The sequence below is a fragment of the Asterias amurensis genome, chromosome 7, assembly GCF_032118995.1.
Source record: "Asterias amurensis chromosome 7, ASM3211899v1".
NCBI lineage: Eukaryota > Metazoa > Echinodermata > Asteroidea > Forcipulatida > Asteriidae > Asterias > Asterias amurensis.
The window spans coordinates 4,450,656-4,470,972 of NC_092654.1; the positions used below are offsets into that span (position 1 = coordinate 4,450,656).

Sequence of the window (20,317 nt, forward strand, 5' to 3'; positions counted from 1 at the left end):
CCTCCATGGAGTTTCAGGCCTGCATATTGTTCACATAGAAGTGTTTTTTAAATTAAGCACCAACCTTGCCTACAGACATTATTCACAAAACATGACCGGGGAATGGAGCCTACATATGCTTCCTTGAACTTTTGAAGCACCTCGCCTGCTATTGCTCTTTTCACTAGAGCAGTGTTGCTATCAACATAGATTATTAAAAGATATAAAACTTTGTTGAAGATGCGGGGAAGGAAAATTATAACCGCCAGCTGCTTGACAAAAATGATATCGTCTTGGAATATTAGTTTTCCGTTATCCTTACACCGATGTGCGTTAGCACTGTATACTCAGTACTTTCCCAGAGTTCTGTGAACAAAATCACAGGCATATTCCTCAGTGGGATTTGAACCCACAACCTATGCAATTCTAGACCAGTATCGTACCAACTAGACCACCAAAAATCGCCCGGTATCTAGAGGCAGATCGAATCCTTTGTTTAAGCAGCGGGTACTGCAATGACTTACTCGTCTTGAACTTTGTGATAATAGAGATGAAGAGGTTACATACCTTGTACACCGGAAACATGACGGCAGTTCTTTAGAACTTCAATAATAATGCTGTAGGAAGGTAATGATGACGCTGATGACCTCTGCGTGTCGTGTCCAGCGAGGGTTACGAGTCTCTGTCCGTGGGTCACGCTATTGGCTCAATGTTACCTTTCCATATCCAAATGTGTACTGCTTGGCTGTTGAATAATGTCCTGTGATATTCAAATCATAAAAGCTTATAAATTAGAGAAAAGAAAAACACGTATTAGAGTGAATGACACTGCCCACTATGACCAGGTCTTTGGTGTTATCACAATCCTGATTTAATACAACGCTTTATATCTTTTACTAGATTACCTGACTAAGTACAACATCTGGGGGTCGCAAGGAAATATCCATGTCAAAGGTTCAGATCAAAGACCATGGAGATTTGGTTGCAAATAGAGTAAATCTGTTATCTGTACTACCGCCCAATTGGGGAATCACTTATTGGGTTCAACTAAAGGACACAGACATGATGTCAATGTGCACACGTACTCTGTATCATTATACAGTGTACGTGTAAGTAGTTTTATCATAGAGTGGGTACTGGTCATTGCTCTACTGTACACGCTCAATGGTTTATATTCATTTTGCTGAGTGGTGAATGTGAAAAACCTATCAGTATGGAACAAATTCAAGACATTGCTTCACAGAAATTATCCACAATCCCGATCTTTTTTTGTTTTGCTTGATGTATAAGTTATAAATTCAATATTTGTTTTTATCTATGGGGTCTACCATACGCGTACATGTAAAATGTGGCCTTCATTGTATTGAAAATCTGTCTATAATATTTTATTGTGATTTTATGACTTTTATTCTGTAAACCGATACATGTTGTAGTATACATGTTATGGTTTTTTTTGCTGTTTTTATTGTAATTCTTGTTTGTGTGTTGTATATTGGTGTGCGATCAGAGGCAAAGGTCACAAATAATGGGCCTGTGTGCTTGATGTTTGTTCAAAAAAAAAAACTAAACTAAACTAGACTTGTGTAAATTATAAATTCAAGTACAAGTTGTATGATTTCATCCAGCAGTTTGGCATAGCGAAATATTTAGACTTAACATGTTTGTGCACACTGAATGCTAAAGAAGCAAATGATGTTTTTTTGGGGTAGTACAAGTTCATTGTACATACCCACAATCTATTGACCCCTTGCACGCGCGTCACACGCAGCAACTGATGCCACACTAACCATGTTGGTGGTCAATAGGTTTACGTGTAAGCGCCGCATCACCTAAAAATGCGCTGTTCTCTGAATACCACATGTTGACATTGACCAACAAAATGGCGCATCCAAGATTATTCCGATGATGACGTCAGGTGAATTGGGTCAATGCTTCATCTATAATAACTGATACATTTTGTGTAACAGGCCCTATTTTGCAATGCTATACAAGTGAAATGGTTCACTGAATCCGAATACTGAACATGTGTTTCAATTTACATTTTATGTGCAATATTGCATGCATTCACGAATTAACTTTTGTAGTAGGCCAACACACTGTACATTGCTGCCATATCTACAGCCGTGGAATTTCTCCCCCTTCCTCTCTCTACAACACACTCATTTTAGAACCCATTTTCTGCGAAACTACTGAAGGAAATATTTCAGCAACTTCTACTTTCCAATGTCCATGAATAATAAGATCGAATCGGTTTCACTCAGCTCGCAATCCTGCATTAATGTATTTATAATAAACCTGCTTGAAACACACTCAGCCTTTAAAATCAATGTTAATTTATTAATGCAAACTATTCTATTCGATTGACGCATAAGATGGTAATCTTTACATGTAAATGCAGTTTCCTGTCTAAAACACGGATAAATCTCTTACAGACTTCCTTCAACTAATGTTTGATCTACATGATACAAGTTTAATTCTAAAATGAAGATTCAACCTGGTAGTGTGTTTGTGTTTTAAAGAACGTGGACACTATTGGTAATTCAAAATAATTATTGGCATAGTGAGAAGACTGGTCTTTGACAATACCAATAGTCTCCTGTGTCTTTGAAACAAGAACCGACTGTATTAACAGCCCCAATTGAAGGATTGCAAAGACTAAAGGCCCGGTCCCACTGCAGCGATAACGGTAACGATAACGACGCAAAGAGAACGCGTTATCGTTCTCGTTATCGCTGCAGTGGGACCGGGCCTTTAGGCTAGTTGGTCTATTAATTAAGTTGGTCTATTAATAATAGCTTTTCACTGGGTTATAGATGTCAGACCATCCAATCTAAGCCAAGTCTAAACAGTTTGGGCGTGGAGTGACAAAGGAGAAGAGGAAATAGAAGGATCAGGGCTGCTGCCTCTTCTGTTAGGGTTTTAAAAAATTTGACACTTTTGGAAATTGTCAAAGACCAGTATTCTCACTTGGTGTCACACCAAGTGAGAATACTGGTCTTTGATAATTACCAAAAGTGTCCCACCAAGTGAGAATAAGTGGTCTTTGACAATTACCAATAGTGTTCAATGTTTTGTCTCAACATACGCATAAAATAACAAACCTGTGAAAATTTGAGCTTGATTGGTCAACCGGAGTTGCGAAATAACTATTTGTATGAAAGAAAAAACACCCTTGTCACACGAAGTTGTGTGCTTTCAGATGCTTGATTTCGAGACCTCAAATTCTAAATCTGAGGTCTCCAAATCAAATTCGTGGAAAATTACTTCCTTCTTGAAAACTACATTACTTCAGAGGGAGCTGTTTCTCAAAATGTTTTATACCATCAACAGCTCCCCATTACTCGTTACCAAATAAGGTTGGTATGCTAACAATCATTTTGAGTAATTCACAATAGTGTCCACTGCCTTTGAACTGCTACTACGTTAAAGAGGTCGGTTTTTATAAAGAGTACATTTTGAAGTCCTTAATCTCGTTTCTGCGTTGTGTTTGTTTTGCTGTCCTCTTATAACAACGTTCTTATAAAGAAGTAATTTGGCCAGTCCCAGTGACCTTGTTATGACGAGACTTGACTGTACAAGTAAGAATAAGAGAACGCTAAATGATGCTTTGCTTAAGTAAACATTTTCTAATCATGTTTACACATGACTTAATAACCACACATCAGATAAATGGATCAGAGCAGAGGCATCACTAACAGCTTTGACTTATGAGTCCTCGCTCTGTGGTTTAACATACTCAACTCTGACCTTTGTAACACTTTCAAATTTCAAAGGTACTTCAATTCAAAAACCCAGTACAACCAGTTTAGAAATATAATTAGGAGAAAACATGGTGTTTACAGATTCTGAAGGTTTCAACGAGTATATTATACAATGTACCATTGTACCAAAATGATGGTACAATTCAGGACACATCGCACAATTCCAAGAACAAGTGTTCGTGTATTGATCATCTAAAAATATGTTGTTCATAAATAATAAACACTTGTTGACTTTTCAGATGGTTGGTTGTGGACTTTAGATGAGTGGCGAAAGGAGTTAGAAATATCAGCTTGAATTTTTTTTTGCCTGAATAATTTGCATTTCTAATGTCATATTTTCGTTTAAACAACAATTTACACACAGATCCTAGCCAAAGATTGGAGAACAGGCGTCAAATGCCATTCATTGTTTTGCCATGTATATGCTGCGGCGACACTCAAAAATTAAATGTTGAATAGGCTAGTCCAATATGAACAGATATTGAACGCTTCGTTTCTAAAATAATTCCATCCCAACTGTTTCCCCAAAAAGGCAAGAATGTGTCGTGGGCCCCATGTTGCATTCTACCGCAGTTGGAGTCAGGGGATAATTAATAATTAGAATCTGTTCAGTGAATACCATATACAAAATTGCAAAAAATATGACAGAACTTGGTAGTGTATGGATAACTAACTAAATGTTGTAAAATTAACCAAATTTTCGAAAGAGGAAGTTTGGTAAGGAAGGATATCTGGGAAGTCACAACTTAATTAATAGAACTTCTAGCATCACAATGCAACAATCAAGTTTGCATTGAATGACATTTGATCAAATTATTTGTCAGGTGTTTGTTTGGTTTTAAAATTGATTGATTGAAAATTTAATTCAAATAATTTCGAGATTGCTCATTATAATTTATGATTATTTGTTTAAGTCTGTGCACTCACTGTTTTTTAAGTTTAATTTAAAGTAGTAACTAATAAATCAAATTTCACAGTGCATGCTGTGTGTCTCGAATCGAAACACAGCCAGACCAGAATTTTAGTCTGTGGTTGTGGGGTATTTACTGTTTCAATTCACAAATAAAATACCTACAAAAAATATTACAAATACAACAGAACACTAGAATAGAAAACAGACACATGTTCAGAACAGAACATATGATTCATCATGAACCGCATATCCAATGCACATTTAAATGGACGTCACAACCATAATGACGTGCTAACAAAAGAGCCATAAGGTTAAGTACATACAATGTAGTCATGTACACACAGAGAGCAGTGCAGAGTAGCAATTAATACGTAACCAACGATTGGTCATGCACAAATCGATTGCCAACGTTAAACTGGCCTCTTTGCGGACATGCCGGACTTTGTGTTCGTTGGACTTTTCTCCACTCCATTTTCTATCTTCCCCGAGTCGTGATACACGACCACATAAATTTATAATAAACTATACACATTCACAGAAAGTTCACAATAATTGTAGGTACAGAATAAAAATATTACCGGAGGAAAATATGTCATAAAATCACCTTCTTGTAGTATATTCCACTTAGAAGAAGCCGGCACATGTCGAGTTTCGCCACGATCACGTATGTTGTAATGCACGCACGCCGGCCGGTGTGAAGCGTCTGGGTGCAAGACTATTCAGTAGTCTGGTACCCCAAAACGTGCTTTTTCTTTTTTGCGGATTTCGAAACCGCAATGCTGGCCGAGGAGTTTCCGGTGCCGTCGCGTGACAACAATGGATTAATTGAAAACAAAAGCACAAAGACACAATGGACGAATAAAGTTATTTTAAAGTAGTAGCTACGAAAGTTTCACTACTAAGTTATAGAAAGTGCGCAGTCAGAAATTGTAAGCGATTGGCAGCAGTTGTTAAACAAAGACAAACTGGAACAGCGGGAAACTCGGTAGATTTTTCACAAGTTCAGAAGTGATTGTCGGCAGTTGTTAAAAGACAAACTGGAACAGGGAAACTCGGTACAGATTTTTCACCAGAAGTGATTGTCGGTGAGTTGTTAAACAAAGACAAACTGGAACAGGAAAACTCGGTAGATTTTTCACAAGTTCAGAAGTGATTGTCGGCAGTTGTTAAACAAAGACAAACTGGAACAGAGAAACTCGGTAGATTTTTCACAAGTTCAGAAGTGATTGTCGGCAGTTGTTAAACAGAGACAAACTGGAACTGGGAACTCGGTAAATTTTTCACAAGTTCAGAAGTGATTGTCGGCAGTTGTTAAACAAAGACAAACTGGAACAGGGAAACTCGGTAGATTGTTCACAAGTTCAGAAGTGATTGTCGGTGAGTTGTTAAACAAAGACAAACTGGAACAGGGAAACTCGGTAGATTTTTCACAAGTTCAGAAGTGATTGTCGGCACTTGTTAAAAAAAGACAAACTGGAACAGGGAACTTACTAGAGTTTCTTTTTCTACCATTCTTTAGTTTCACAAGTTCAGCCGTTCCCGTTTCGAAGGAACTTAGTTGCGTAGTTGCGGGGGGGGGGGGCGGGGCTGCAAAATGGTTTTTTTTTTACAATTATTGTGTTCATTTTGTTGTGCGGACCAATTTGTGTTTTTAATTTATGGACTTTAGGTACATTTTTGTTGAATGGAAACATGCACCATAGACATACACCGTGTGTGTCTGTTAGTGTTAGCACTGTATTCTGTGGAAACAAACACAGGCACGGTTGGGATTCGAACCAACAACCTTTGCAATTCTAGAGCAGTGTCTTACCAATATATAACCACCGAGATTGCCCAGTAGCTAGAACCTTCGAATACCATGTTGAAAATGAAAAACAAAATAATTATGGACAATGTTTCTGATGTGCTGACACCATGCGACAATACTTAAATTCTATTATAGTTATTTTTAAATTCAGGGGTTAGCTTTTTAGGATTGTAACCCAAAACCTTGTAATTGCAAGTCCTGCAGGCTATAACCACTGGACCACGGTGGTCATTTCTTTAAAAAAAACTGTGCCGATGAAAGTTTAGACTCCAAAGGCTTCCTAGAGGAAGGTTCACCCTTCGTTTATATTCTGGGAATCTTGATTTGAATCCCGGGATCCAACCAGAGTCTCTCTGTCTCATTAGTGGATTTAGTTCATTTTTAGCCCTATACCCGATTCCTGCCTAGTTCAAAGAATTACTTAAAATACAAAATATTGCTTATCAATTTTCTGCTGAGCAGAAGTGGGCATGCATCAGGTTTATGTTAGTCACAAATTGTACACTACTGTGACGTAGTTTGGCTGGTAACCTTAACTATTCTGGTAAGCATGGTAAGTAGCTCTATTAAAATTGGGCGGGGGGAGGGGTATTTCCTCTCACTTTGGGAGAGGGGGTTAACATTTTTTTCCGGACCCGATGTTCGCTGGCTTATGAAGACACCTTTGTTCCATGCACACCATTTTTAAAGTTGGAGTGACATTGTGCATGCCATGACATTTCATGGTAGGCAAGATCACACTAATTGAACCTGCTTGTTTGTCATCGTAAGAAACAAAATTCCATAGAAAGTTAGTATTAATATTTACGAAGTTTACTAAATCCGGATAGCTGGCAGGTCATTCCAGGTTTCCGTGAGTGTCACCATATCAAAGGTGCCCATGTGCTCTAGCCAATCGTGACGGTGCCATAATTTTATGGTTTCAAACTACTTGTTTGTGCAGGCAAGATACGACAATTTGAGACTTGTCATAAAAATCCACAAAAGTGTAAGTTAGACCAAACCATCAAAGCATAATATGACATAATACTCTCAGTAGGAATAACCATCATAATGACAACTGGCCCTACGGGTCATCCCTAGCCATGGCCAGCCGGCCACCATTGCCAAATTTCATGAGGCTTCTGTAAGCACATACATTTTTGGTGAGCATGAAATTTCTTCAGTGACAAAACTTACAGGATTTTGTTGGTAATCCTGTTTTTATCAAGGCATCAATTTCGTGCTAAGCAAATTGTTGTGCTTAAGGAGGAGCTCTATGAAATTGGGCCCTCGGTGACCCAGTCCGGTGCGTCCAGGGATATATCCTTCGGACCCCATCTCACTCTGTCAGGTTGTGAAGACGCCGTTCACCATGCCATTTAGAAGGGGGAAAAATGGCTTACAAAGGAATATCCGATAACTCGCCAACTGTTAATTTAAGTGCCCGAGACGCGGAACGAATCTTGCTACAGAAAAAGAAAGTTTCTTAGGCTACTACTAGCGGGGGCGGGGACATGAGAGCATACACATGGAAAGTTCATTTGGGAGCTCGGAGGAAACAACGGCTTCATTGTTATTCTTGCTCCTTTTTTGTTTATAGACATACTATATTCAGATATCTTTCAAACTGACTGTTACATCAAACACTCCTCCACGTTTTCTTTGGTCCACACTCGACATTATAATCACTCTTGAATGTTCCGATTCCCGTGCAAGTTTTGGGTCAATCAAAAGCAGCTCTAGTATTTCCCCGCCTGACATAATATCTCAATTTCGTCACAGATCATTCGGCCTCAAAGACTATAACAGTTTGGGTAAATAACATGCCGAAATAATTAAAAAAGAAACCAAAAAGTTGGGGTAGGCCTACGTCATGAAAATAGAAATCCCAGAAAGAAAGATGACAGTAGGCAAAGAAATGCATCAGTGAGATTGGACTAAACACCTTGAGTCAACTTCAGGCGTTTTCATCAGACAGCAATCTGTAACCCACCAATAGAGGGCGCGCCACTTCCAGCGTGGACCACCAAAATCACGACGACGCTGAACGTTCTTCGAACTCGAACACGGACCTAAATTGTGTACGTACGCATACGGTGAGTTTCTGTTGTGATAATTTACTTGCAGATAGATGCATAAATAGGGCAAATGAATGGATGTTTTGAGTTATCAAGATTAATCCCCGAATTTAATTGGGATCATTCCTGTTATCATGGGTGAGTTTATTCGTTTAAATTAAGTGGAGGAAAACATTGTGACTTGACTTTTGCTCGTCCTTGCATTTGGATTTTGGCAGATACAGAACATGATCATGCAATTGCAAAAACATTTTGAGCAAACGGGGTCATGAGGTTAGCCGTTGCAGTTAAACGGGGACTGAATACCAAAACAGGGTTAACTGTAGAACTAGAAGGTGTACTCTACTTACTGTCAGTCACTTAACCATAATGCTGACAAGTGATATTTAGTGATAGACTTTGGAGTTCTGGTCGTGATACTTCTTTTGAGTGAGCAAGAATACCAATTTCATTACCAACCAGTAATTCATTGCTTTGTCCTTTCAAAGTTTCACTTCAGAATGTTCAGATGGGACAAAAAAGGCTGGGGTATTGTGTTAGAGTTAGATAGCAAGCAGAGCACAATTTCATGGCTCTGCTTACGGATAACATTCCGTATGGTGCCACCACTTTTTCACAAAAAGGATACCTCATTGAGGTAAATTAGATACTATATTGTTTCATATCGAATGAAAAAGTGGTGGCGCCATACGGAAACTTTTCCCTGCATACCATTACGTCAAGCGTGATCACGGGTGAGGGGGATTTTTGCTTGTGCGCGTTTGCGTACTAGATGTTTGTCTCTCTTGACCTGCTTACAGCATTTCTACACTAACACAGCTAGTGTAGAAACTGGGCGCTCACCAAGCGAAGAATGATGACCGCAAGGGCAAAATTTGGCGGTAAACAGAGCCATGAAATTGGGCCCTAATATTAAGTGGTACATGTTGTACATGTAGTACAGTACAGGACTCGGATAACTTTCCGTGTGGCGCCACCACTATTTCACTCATTTTTACAAAGGGATATCTCATTGAGGTAAATTAGATACTATATTATTTCATATCAAATGAAAAAGTGGTGGCACAAAGGAAACTTTTCCCAGGACTCCATCCAAGCATTTAGGCTTGCAGCCCTTCCGGAGATCCGGGTAATGGGTCGGCAAGTGTACGACAGATTCCTCTAGTTTCTCCCTCCAATGTACAGTGTATATAATGTTCATTTTGTCTTGTCCTACGCTTTTATTGCACCACTGGTCACGGTGTCTTGCACAGCACATCATCCCAGTTTAGCTTTCACCAGCTGTTAAGGGATTACTTTATCAAGTATCAACTATCAAGGAATAGCCCTAGCATTTGCAACTTGTAGTCCTAACCTATTAGTATTAATAAGATAAGAAATAAAGAGTTTTAAGATCAGTATTGGTAAAGTAGTGGGCGTAAATAAACCCAGAACATCATGGAAGAGTAGGGGTTTAAACCATGGAAGAGTATTTCTGGTTCATGTGACTTCAGCAAGCACTTGGTTAATAATAATAATAGAGGTGAATGAAAATTGAAAATTGGATGGGGAACATGAACAATTAGTTACATAGTTTTAAAATAGTTGAATTGCATCTCTTTTGTTTCTACCATAGATTTACACTGATCATCAGTCATGTCTGCCAAACACTGCTCGGTACCCCACTGTGTCTCGAATAGAAAGCGATCTGCGGCTGACATCAGCTTTCATATGTTCCCTAAAGATGAGGATCTACGAGAGGAATGGATCCTGAAAATCAAGAGCAATGAGGGATCGAGTTATAAGGTGAGGTGACTCCTACCTACATGTACCCAATGATTGAGTCTTAATCAGCCCTGATCACTATCTTGTGTCTGAGACCAGTCTCACCAAATCACTCATCTTGTGGTGAGTCTGAGACCAGTCTCACCAAATCACTCATCTTGTGGTGAGTCTGAGACCAGTCTCACCAAATCACTCACCTTGTGGTGAGTCTGAGACCAGTCTCACCCAATCGCTCATCTTGTTGTGAGTCTGGGACCAGTCTCACCAAATCACTCATCTTGTGGTGAGTCTGAGACCAGTCTCACCAAGTCACTCATCTTGTGGCGAGTCTGAGACCAGTCTCACCCAATCGCTCATCTTGTTGTGAGTCTGGGACCAGTCTCACCAAATCACTCATATTGTGGTGAGCCTGAGACCAGTCTCACCCCAATCAGAGCATCGTAACTCAAGCTCTGACCTATGCAAGGGAGTGTGGGTTGGGGAGTCGTGACACTTGTGTCCTTAAAAGCAAGACACATAACCACTGCTTCGTCCTTCGGATGGGACGCAAAGCTGTAGGTCCCGTGTGTTGTTATAACAACTATCAACGCACGTAAAAGACTCCAGTACACACTTATAGCAAAGAGAAGGGGTTCACCCGGTGTGTCTGGCAGTGGGACTATCTTCAGTTATGAAGGCTTCACTAGAAAGGAAGAAGAAGATTCAGTTCTGTGAAGCAGTTTAAATTCCACTTTGACTCTATAGAAACTTCAAACTGACAAAATCTGAGAAGCATCTGGTCGTAACTCTGTTGATTTTTTTTGTTAAACAGGAGATATCAGAAACCGGCTTTGTATGCTCCAAGCACTTCAAGAAGGAAGATTTTGCCTGGAGTGCCGCCGGGACGAGGAAAAGGCTGAAACGAGGAACAGTTCCATCCAAGTTCCCCTGGAAGAACAGACAAAAAGACGCCGCTGTCTCGAGCAACATCACACAAATATTACCAGTTGCTAGTAACGGATTAAGGTATTCATTTTTATAAGAATAAACTGTTTTAGTATAAATAATAGTAACTTCTGGGTACAACCATGTAATAATTCTCTTTTGAGTGAGTGTTTATTAATTTTTAGTTCGGGACCAGGTCTAAGCCTTGGTGCAAGATGCAGACATTTTCATTCTGTAAGGGAGTGCCCTGGTTCATTCTTGGGAATAATGGAAAACTTGATCCATAATTTGTTTCCAAGATGCAACGTGTTTGTTATTTTTATTTTCTTGAAGAACTAAGATGTCATAATCTATAATTTGGACCGGTTCAAACAGTTGGGACGGCTAACTTAAGTTGGGATTGCCTAATAGTGACAACCACAATGATCAGCTTGGGTCTGTACAGTAATGTTATGTCCCCTCCAATTTCTCTGAGCTTAAATACAGTCATGAATTATTATCTTAAGGCAGAACTTGAGAAGAAGAAGACAACAAATAGTAACTGAGAGAAAACAATTTTAAACACACAACTCAACATTTCGATCAGTATGCTCTGACCGTCTTCAGGAGAAGGAGTCGAGTTGGATCAGAGCAAACACTACTCAAAAGATATTTTGCACGGTGCTACCTCAAACCTCACCTAACAAGAGCCCAGTTAACTGCTCTCAGAACCACACAATTGTGTTCCTTGCATTTATGAAACATAGTTATAAAGAAAGTTGTATTTTTTTGAATATTTTTCTGTTACAGAAACGGTGCTTCTGCCACAGAACCTCATAGCATCACAAGAGAGAGAGAAGAGTTACAGAACAATACAAAGGAGAGGGTAGAGTTACAGATTAATAAAAAGGAGATGGTAGAGGCTCAGAACAGTACAACAGATTGGGTTGAGGTCCATAACAATACGAAGGAGTGGGTGCAAGCACATATCAATGCAAAGGAGAGGTTAGAAGCAGAGAGCAATGTAAGGAACAGGGAACAAGTGCTTGCTCTTCAGGACAGAGTCGTAAAACTCCAAGCCAAAATTGAAAAGAAGGACAGAGATTTTTCAAGGAAGTTTACCGAGTGCGAGCTCCTGACACAACGCTTGTCCGTCGAACGCTTCGGACTGAACCGATTCTGCCGAAACGATGCTATGATTCAATTTTACACAGGGTTTCCAAGCTATACTCAGTTTATCGCGTTCTTCCTAAGCGTCAAGCCGAGTGACGACAAAGAGTCTGCGTACCATACCATATTACACAGCAGCTCGGTTTCGGGTCCCATGAAGGATTTGCAGCTAGTGGATGAGCTTTTCATGTTTATGTGTTGCCTTCATGCAGGCTTACTGCTAGAGGATCTTGCAGACCGTTTCAATATAAACATATCTCTGGTGCATCGAACCATAGTGACATGGTGCAACTATCTGTACCTTTTCCTGTCTCAGTTGCCGGTCTGGCTCAGCCGTGAAGCAATGTCCGCCTCAACGCCAGTCTGTTTTAAAGAGCTCTACCCGAACACGAGAGTAATAATCGACTTCACAGAGTTGAAAGCAGAAACTCCTGAACTGTTGAATCCAGAAATTGGCAGTGTGAGTAAATCCTGGTGTGGGATATCAACTCTTAGAGGTCTGTTGGGTCTTGCTCCCAGCGGTGCTGTCGTCTTTCTTTCAGAGCTGTTCGTTGGACCGGTGTCGGACGCACACGTACTAACAGAGAGTGGAATCTTGAAACTGCTAGACCACGGCGACAGCGTTATGGCTAACGTCGGAGACGGTGAAATATCACAGTTAATAGAAGCTGACAATGCTACTCTAACGGAACCACTGTTCTGTGGAAACACTGAAAACGATTTACCACCGAGAGAAGAGACGGACGATACGCGACAGAACTTTGAGGAGATGGACTTTGCTCTCCGACAGTACCTTAAGAACATCATCTGGGAGGTTAAGAGGAGCCGTTTATTCGGCGGCGTGATTCCATGCAATCTGTCTGGTCACATTCAACAACTTTGGACAGTCAATTGTTTGCTATGCAATTTCAGAGAGCCTGTGGTTATATGAGTTTGGGAGATGAATCTAGAGACTTGGGAAGTGGGTGCAGGTGGAAACAGGAAAGGAAGGGGTGAAGGGGAGGGGTGTAAGTGGGGGAGGGTGCAGGGGAAAAGGGGTGCAAGTTGGGGGTGGGCTTTAAGGTGATTTTGTTTGGAATAAAGTTACCATGGAGAATACCAATTGCATATATATGTACCCCCTGTGACTGGAATTCTGCTTAGTGTGTTTGTTTAACATCAAATTGTTCAGCAATAATTTCTGCTGTAAAACAATTTTACTTTTCAGGCTAATGTTACCAGCCAAAATACCATATCAGGCATACAGCCTATGACTGGTTTCCTGCTACTTCTCGCTTGGCAGCAGTTTTTGGTAAGCAGTATTTTCTGCTCATGCAGTACTATTAAATTGGGCCCTTATCATTTGTGACCCCTGCAAAACGCGAAGACAAATGTCAGTCATTTTAGATGCACTTAATGACTACATTCTCACCGAATACAATTTTCTGTTTTTTTTTTTAAGTTTAAATTTTACAAGATTAAATGAAATAAAAGTAACTCGGCATAAAGAAAATAATTCTTTTGTTATACTGTTCTTTGCTTTTAATTCATCCAATTTAAACATAATTGTAACATATTTTGTTTTTGATGTTGTCATAACTACATGCATTATTACTTTGTTAATTGCTTAAATACAATGCATCTATCTCTATACGACACATTGCAGATATTTTTAGCTTAAATCTTAAACCACTACGTTAACCATACTCCCATCATTTAAACCTGTATACAATTTATACAATAATGAAACAAAAAAATGGGGAAAAAAGCCATTAGCAAAATCTTTGATATCAAATTTATAATTTTCTGCAGATAATACAAACAATCCTGGTGAGACAACTTAAACTGCAAATCCAACAAGGTTATTTTTAAAGCAAGCTCAATTTTTAAAGCGTACAAAATTATTATAAAAAGAAAAGAAAAAGACAATCTCTTCAGCTATATTACTGTTGAAAAAATCCATACAGTCAAACACAGTAAAATACATGTACACACTCATTAAACATGAATTAACTTTTTAAATCTTCGTCGAATATTTACTTCGAATTTATGATATTTTGTTTGTACAATATGAAAATTTGTAAGCTCATTAATAGTTTACTTCCGACATTTTTTAAATTCTGCTCTCAAACTACGCTTAATTTAACTGTCAATAATCCAAGGCTGGCTCTTTATTTATGTGCAATAACTCGAACAAGTAGCTATGTACCCCAAACAGAAACAAAGAATTTTTTTATTGAATTGTACAAAGTAAAATTGAGGTCGCAAAACACTTCCCGAGTTTCGATTCAACCCATTTTAAGACTGGATCCTTTATCCATAAAACTCATTTATAAACCTACCAATTTCTGGGCACATACTCTTTGGGTAACAGCCTTGACAGGCCCTATCCTTCGGTCTAGTTCAATAATAACAGCAAGGCATTGGATTCCATTTTACAGGGTACCTCTTCTACGGGAACATTCCACAGGATACCAAGACAATGACCAGGGGCATGAAGAACTCTGTTGCCCCCATATAGTGTACATATGTATAGAATTTCTGGGTGTACTTATGTACCCCACTTTAGGAAAACAGTTTCCAATTTCAAAGAGAGCTTTTACCTATTGACTCCTTGCACGCACGCCACACTTCGCTCACCATTTTGGTGTTCAATACGTTTACGTATAAACGCCACATCGCCTAAAATGCGCACTTCACTGTATAACGCAGTTACATTGCCCACCAGTATGGCGGTTCCAAGATTATTCTGATGATGACGTCAGGTGAATTGGGTCAATACGTTAAGTGCCAAATTGTTGAGGTACAACTGCCTAGTTCCCAATGATAAAACCCTAGTTAAGAGAACGCAATCCAACCTCCCGAGACATACACAGGTTCAAGGTAAAGTAACCCATTTTGGGCTAAAGTACCCATTCTAAGTACAGTACCCATTCTGGGTGTGGTATCCCGGTCTGGATAACGCCCTGTGTAAAGGGAAATAGCCCTGTACATGTGACCCATTTCTGAGTTAAGAAACCAAGTTTTGGCTAGAGTAGTAGGGGTAAAATAGACATTTCTTCACAGTTTCTGGGCCCACCTAGTCTTGAAGTCAAGACGGTAATTGTTAAGCGCGGTGTGTAGTTACAGCGCGGTGTAGCTGCGGGGACGATACACACACCCTCGATCCCAGTATGTGTGTGTGAGTCAGTGCTAGCGCTACCTACGACTGTTGCATGTGTTTAATCGCACTGTGACTGTTGCATGAACGGCAGACAAATAGGCAGCGCCTAACGACTTGTCATCAAGTCTAGGGCCCACCATTCAACTCGACTACCCTATACGCGCACTCTCTCTACCTTTGCAGTTACCTTAGATTGAACAACATACTGCACAGTACATAAAACAATACATCATACATATTATATAAATACATGTTAATCAACTTTACAGAATAATTTGGGGTTGGAACAAAAAAAGAAACTTTACAGACGTATCAACAATGGCCGGCAACATAAAAACACAAGCCCAAAAAGTTGAAAGCAAAACTAACAATGACAAAAAACAAACTCTTTAAACTTGTGTTCTAATTATCACTTTGATATTATACATATTTCAAAGGTAACTAGATTCAATTTAACAAGACCTCCATGATGACAGCACTGGGTCAATTCACAAAGGCCTAAGATTTATCTTAAAGTGTGAATTAATCTTGTATAAGTGTTTTATCTAGTATCGTCATATACTGGATCTGTGTAAAAAACACACGGTGTTGTGTACTTCCGTGATAGTTATATCGAGAAATTATACTTTTTAAATTTGTTTCCCTCCAAGATCAATGTTTTAGCACTAAAACAGTGACACACAGGTTTACCTACACTTGACACAAGAATAGCTAAACACTTGGTGTATTCTACAGCAAAGACGGCATGCAATTTGAATGAAAATAACACCCCTGAAACCCCCCAAACACCCCCCCCCAAAAAAAACAACAACACCACAATGGATTGCACATGCGTCATCGACCGCCATATTTGATGATAAACAATTCATCAAAGAGCAAGTTGGAGTGTATACACCATGGTTAACTAAAGGTTGACCATTTGCACTCGAACCCAGGCTGGTCGACCATTGGTTGACTACTTTGGTCGACCATTTGGAACCAGCCTCAAGCCCATGGTTTCTTCACTGGTCCCAACAGTGCATTCCATTTCAACATGTGTAAAGTGCAGAGGGGAACCAGTGACACTATAGCGAAAAGGCAGAGGGTTCACTATACTTCCAAAATGAATCGAGTGAGTGCATCACTGCGCATGTAATTGCTGGTCAGTAGTCAATCTAGGGTCGACTAAATGTGCCCACTTGAAATTTCTCTAAGATGGTGGTCAATAACTTCATGCGCAATCAATCTATACAAGAAATCTATTTTGATTCGCATCACACATGTACAGTGCCTAACATAGTCATGTAACAACACACCACTAAATCTCCCCTTTCCATTTCAACAAGTACAATTGCATAGCAAACTACTTTCAAACTGGCCTCAACACATTGAATATAAAATACATACATACACATTCGCTGCAATAGTTTATTTGACTTAGAATAAAAAAAATAAACGCTCCATCTAATGACACTTATCTCTGCTTAGAAACGCTGCAAACCACTTAACATTAAACAAATCCTTCGCTGGTATTTTTTGAAATTGATTATTTTTAAAAGAAGCAATCCATTACATGCTAGTACAGCTTACAGGATCATTGTCGTTCAAACTACCTCAATTGGGGCTAAGCACATACCATGATTGGAAGTGTCATGGCCGAGCGGTTAAGAGCACCAAAATCAAACTCTGGTGTTTCTTATCAGCAGAGTGTGGGTTTGAGCACCAGTTGTGACACTGTCGGGACGTAAAGCTGTTGGTCCCGTGTGTTGTTAACGCTCGTAAAAGAACCCATTGCACTTATCGAAAAGAGAAAGAGAAGGGGTTCGCCCCGGTGCCCCGGTGTCTCAGAATTCATAACCTAGCGCCTTGAGAACCTTGTTGGTAGATCGGGATATTGATGGTTCCCAGTCGAGAACACCTCATGGTTGATATGAACAAATCTACACCAATCGAGGTATAGCATCACTTCTTATCTCCATTCAGGTCCTCAATGGTCCTCAATTGAGATACATTTGCATGACAATGACGCCTGCACTTTTTAAATATTTAATACTTATTTATTTTTAGTGTACAAATTAACAACATGGTCACAGCTATATACAAGACAGACTGCCGTTTCATCAATTTTTTTTTTCACTTTAAACCTGGAAGAATTCTTTTAACTGTAAAATATTTCAACTGTAATTAGTTAGCACCTCAAACTCTAAGCATGTTTACCCCAAGCTTACTACGTCCAATCTGTGTCCATTCATTTAAATGGCTAAGCAAATATAAGCAGGAAACCAGTAACACCTGTTAAATATCTTATGGCACAATGGCTGGTCACCAGTTTCTACCAAGCAAGTTTTCAGTGTACTAAACAAGTTTGAAACCTGGGGTCGATTTCAAAAAGAATTAGGACCTACATGTAGGACTAGTCCTAGGAGATATTAAAAACATGAAGACTATGGACACTATTGGTTATTGTCAAAGACCAGTCTTCTCACTTGGTGTATCTCAACATATGAATAAAATAACAAACCTGTAAAAATTTGAGCTCAATTGGTGGGCGAAGTTGCGAGATAACTATGAAAGAAAAAACACGCTTGTCACAAGTTGTGTGCCTTCAGATGCTTGACTTCGAGACCTCAAAATCATATTCTGAGGTCTCTAAATCAAATTCATGGAAAATTACTTTTCTCAAAAACTACGCCACTTCAGAGGGAGCCTTTTCTCACAATGTTTTATACTATCAACCTCTCCCCATTACTCGTTACCAAGGTTTTATGCCAAAAATTAATTCGAGTATTAACCAATAGTGTCCACTGCCTTTAAGAAGGCTAGTCCTAAGTTAGGACGAGTAACTCGTCCTAACATAAGACTAGTCTTAACTCTTTGTGAAATCCACCACCCCTGGCTCCCGTACGGAGAACAATAAACCAATTAATACAAAATAACTACAATCCATAGCGAGAAATCTTCCATTAAAGCAATCCCCAAGCATTTTTGTAAAACCCTAGAAAATATTTTCCAGTGGTTTCCTCGACTGTTCCATAAGCTCTTAAAGAGACGCCAGACTAAAAAACCTTTTAACACTTCCAAGTTATTGAATACTGGCAAAAATGAACACACAGATACAGGATGCCACTTGAGCATTGTGCAATGATTCTTGTGAAAAAAAAGGGCCTCTCATGAAAAAATAGGGAATATTGAGAGTAATTCAGCATTATTGAAGTGAGTTAACAATAACTATTTGAAATCAATGACAAACTGAATAGCTTTCTCATGGAGTGAACAAACACACCATTATAAACCTGGACTTCTCACAGTCTTTCACAAGTGTATTTCTGCAGGCCGGTGCATGCAAAGCAAACTGGAAATAACAAATTCAAGGCAAAGGGCTGCCTCAAGTTTAACTATGCTGCGCTTGGACTTGTTGAGTTCTGGTTGAGGTACTTACATGTAGGTTCAATTTGCATCAATGAAACTTCAATTTAATTTATTTCATGGCCGTTACTGCAATCTTAGAGGTCAATGCAATCAACTATGGGACCACTACACATGGAATTATTTCCAAACTTTAAGAGATAAATAGCTTATTACATAAAGTAAGTGCTTATAAACTCCAATATCTATCCTAACAAATACTATATTTCTCTAGTATATCTCACACAAGCTGAAAAGGCACATGTAAATCTTATTTTATGTCCTTCTAGATGTACATCGGTAAAAAAAGTGCTGCATGCTGTAACGCATCATTATATTCCGTTGTTTTTTACTGTAAAAGCTGCAGCACTTCACAGAATGTACGTGTACATGTACTTTGGTATAGTTAAAGTTCAAAGGCGGACATTGTTAATTGAACAATTGCCTACGAATGACCTTATTATTATTATCTTGACAAAGCTTCATTTCATTTTTGTCTTTCTTTACATATATTGAAAATTATCTTTACAAGATTTCTATCGTGCTACTGTAAACTTCTCTCGGGAATAATTAGAAAATTTAAAATGCAACACTTCTGCATGAATGTTGTTTTTCTTTGAATCCTGCATTCCACAGGCACACTGCCGAAATAGACCGATCCATTAGGCTCCCCCTCACGGCGCACGTGTGAGCAAGAACATGTAAGCCTCTCCAATGCCATTCTGCACAACTCTGCCGCACGCGCCAAGCATACTCGCAAGCATGTTGCACTATATTTTGTCGGACTTTTGGTGGCTCAATGGGTTGTGATTGGTCAAAACACAATCTGATGACAACAAATGTGTGTGGACTATTCTCAGTTGTTTGTCTGTTACAAATGTAAATCATTTCACAACCACCATTAATGTTGTTTTAATTCTTGTTACATATTTACGAATTCGAAACCTCATCAAGTTTTTATAACTGTACATCAATTTCAATGGCGAACTGTGATTCACACACTTCATTTGGTTAAATCAAATTTAGACAGCAACATTTATAGAACTGAAGACTTGTTCTTAATTCTTCACAGTAAAGATCCTAGCTCATTGGTACATAATCCTGGCCAGTCTTTCGGCAAAAAAATGTACACAGCTACCACGTACCATATTGTAGCTCTGAGCTGAAAAAGTTTCTCTAAACCAAGCAATCTGCTTTTAATTTATCTCAATTAGGGTAGTTTTAATCCTCCCTCTCACAATTCAGGCTTAACAATTCATTGGTGCCATCCACAAATTCTACTGCATTAAAAATAACATATCTTTTCACAGTAGTATATTTTCCACAAATGAAAGACCAAATACGTAGAGCACCGGAAATGAATAATCGATATAAAAGTTTAGTGCACTGATACACCACTCAGCATCCTTATTTGCAGGGTCAAGTTTAATC

The 20,317-nt window shown here is 39.1% G+C and overlaps 2 protein-coding genes across 5 annotated transcripts in view; one reads left to right on the forward strand and one right to left on the reverse strand.

Annotated features, from left to right (window-relative positions):
• The window catches only part of LOC139939472 (electroneutral sodium bicarbonate exchanger 1-like), a 98,672-nt gene extending 92,824 nt beyond the window's left edge, over positions 1–5,848 (reverse strand). The window contains exons 1-2 of one of the 2 annotated variants that reach the window (XM_071935422.1): positions 5,258–5,848; positions 547–739 (exon numbers count right to left, since the gene is read on the reverse strand). In XM_071935422.1, the coding sequence (XP_071791523.1) occupies positions 547–564 (18 nt within the window). In that variant the 5' untranslated portion in view covers positions 565–739; positions 5,258–5,848. Of the gene's footprint in view, positions 1–546; positions 740–5,231 lie in introns of both variants that reach the window. The other variant, XM_071935421.1, reaches the window with a different exon arrangement.
• A 1,827-nt stretch (positions 5,849–7,675) lies between these two features.
• On the forward strand, positions 7,676–13,371 carry LOC139939473 (uncharacterized). 3 transcript variants are annotated; one of them, XM_071935426.1, is made up of 4 exons: positions 7,676–8,526; positions 10,139–10,308; positions 11,099–11,292; positions 12,001–13,371. In XM_071935426.1, exons 2-4 carry the CDS (start codon positions 10,159–10,161, stop codon positions 13,289–13,291), a joined length of 1,635 nt encoding a protein of 544 aa, XP_071791527.1. In that variant the 5' UTR covers positions 7,676–8,526; positions 10,139–10,158; the 3' UTR covers positions 13,292–13,371. The 3 variants fall into 3 exon arrangements, with proteins under 3 accessions (XP_071791527.1, XP_071791524.1, XP_071791526.1); XM_071935423.1 differs by having other exon boundaries at positions 7,677–8,541; XM_071935425.1 differs by lacking the exon at positions 7,676–8,526 and adding an exon at positions 8,542–8,661.
• The last annotated feature ends 6,946 nt before the right edge of the window (positions 13,372–20,317 follow it).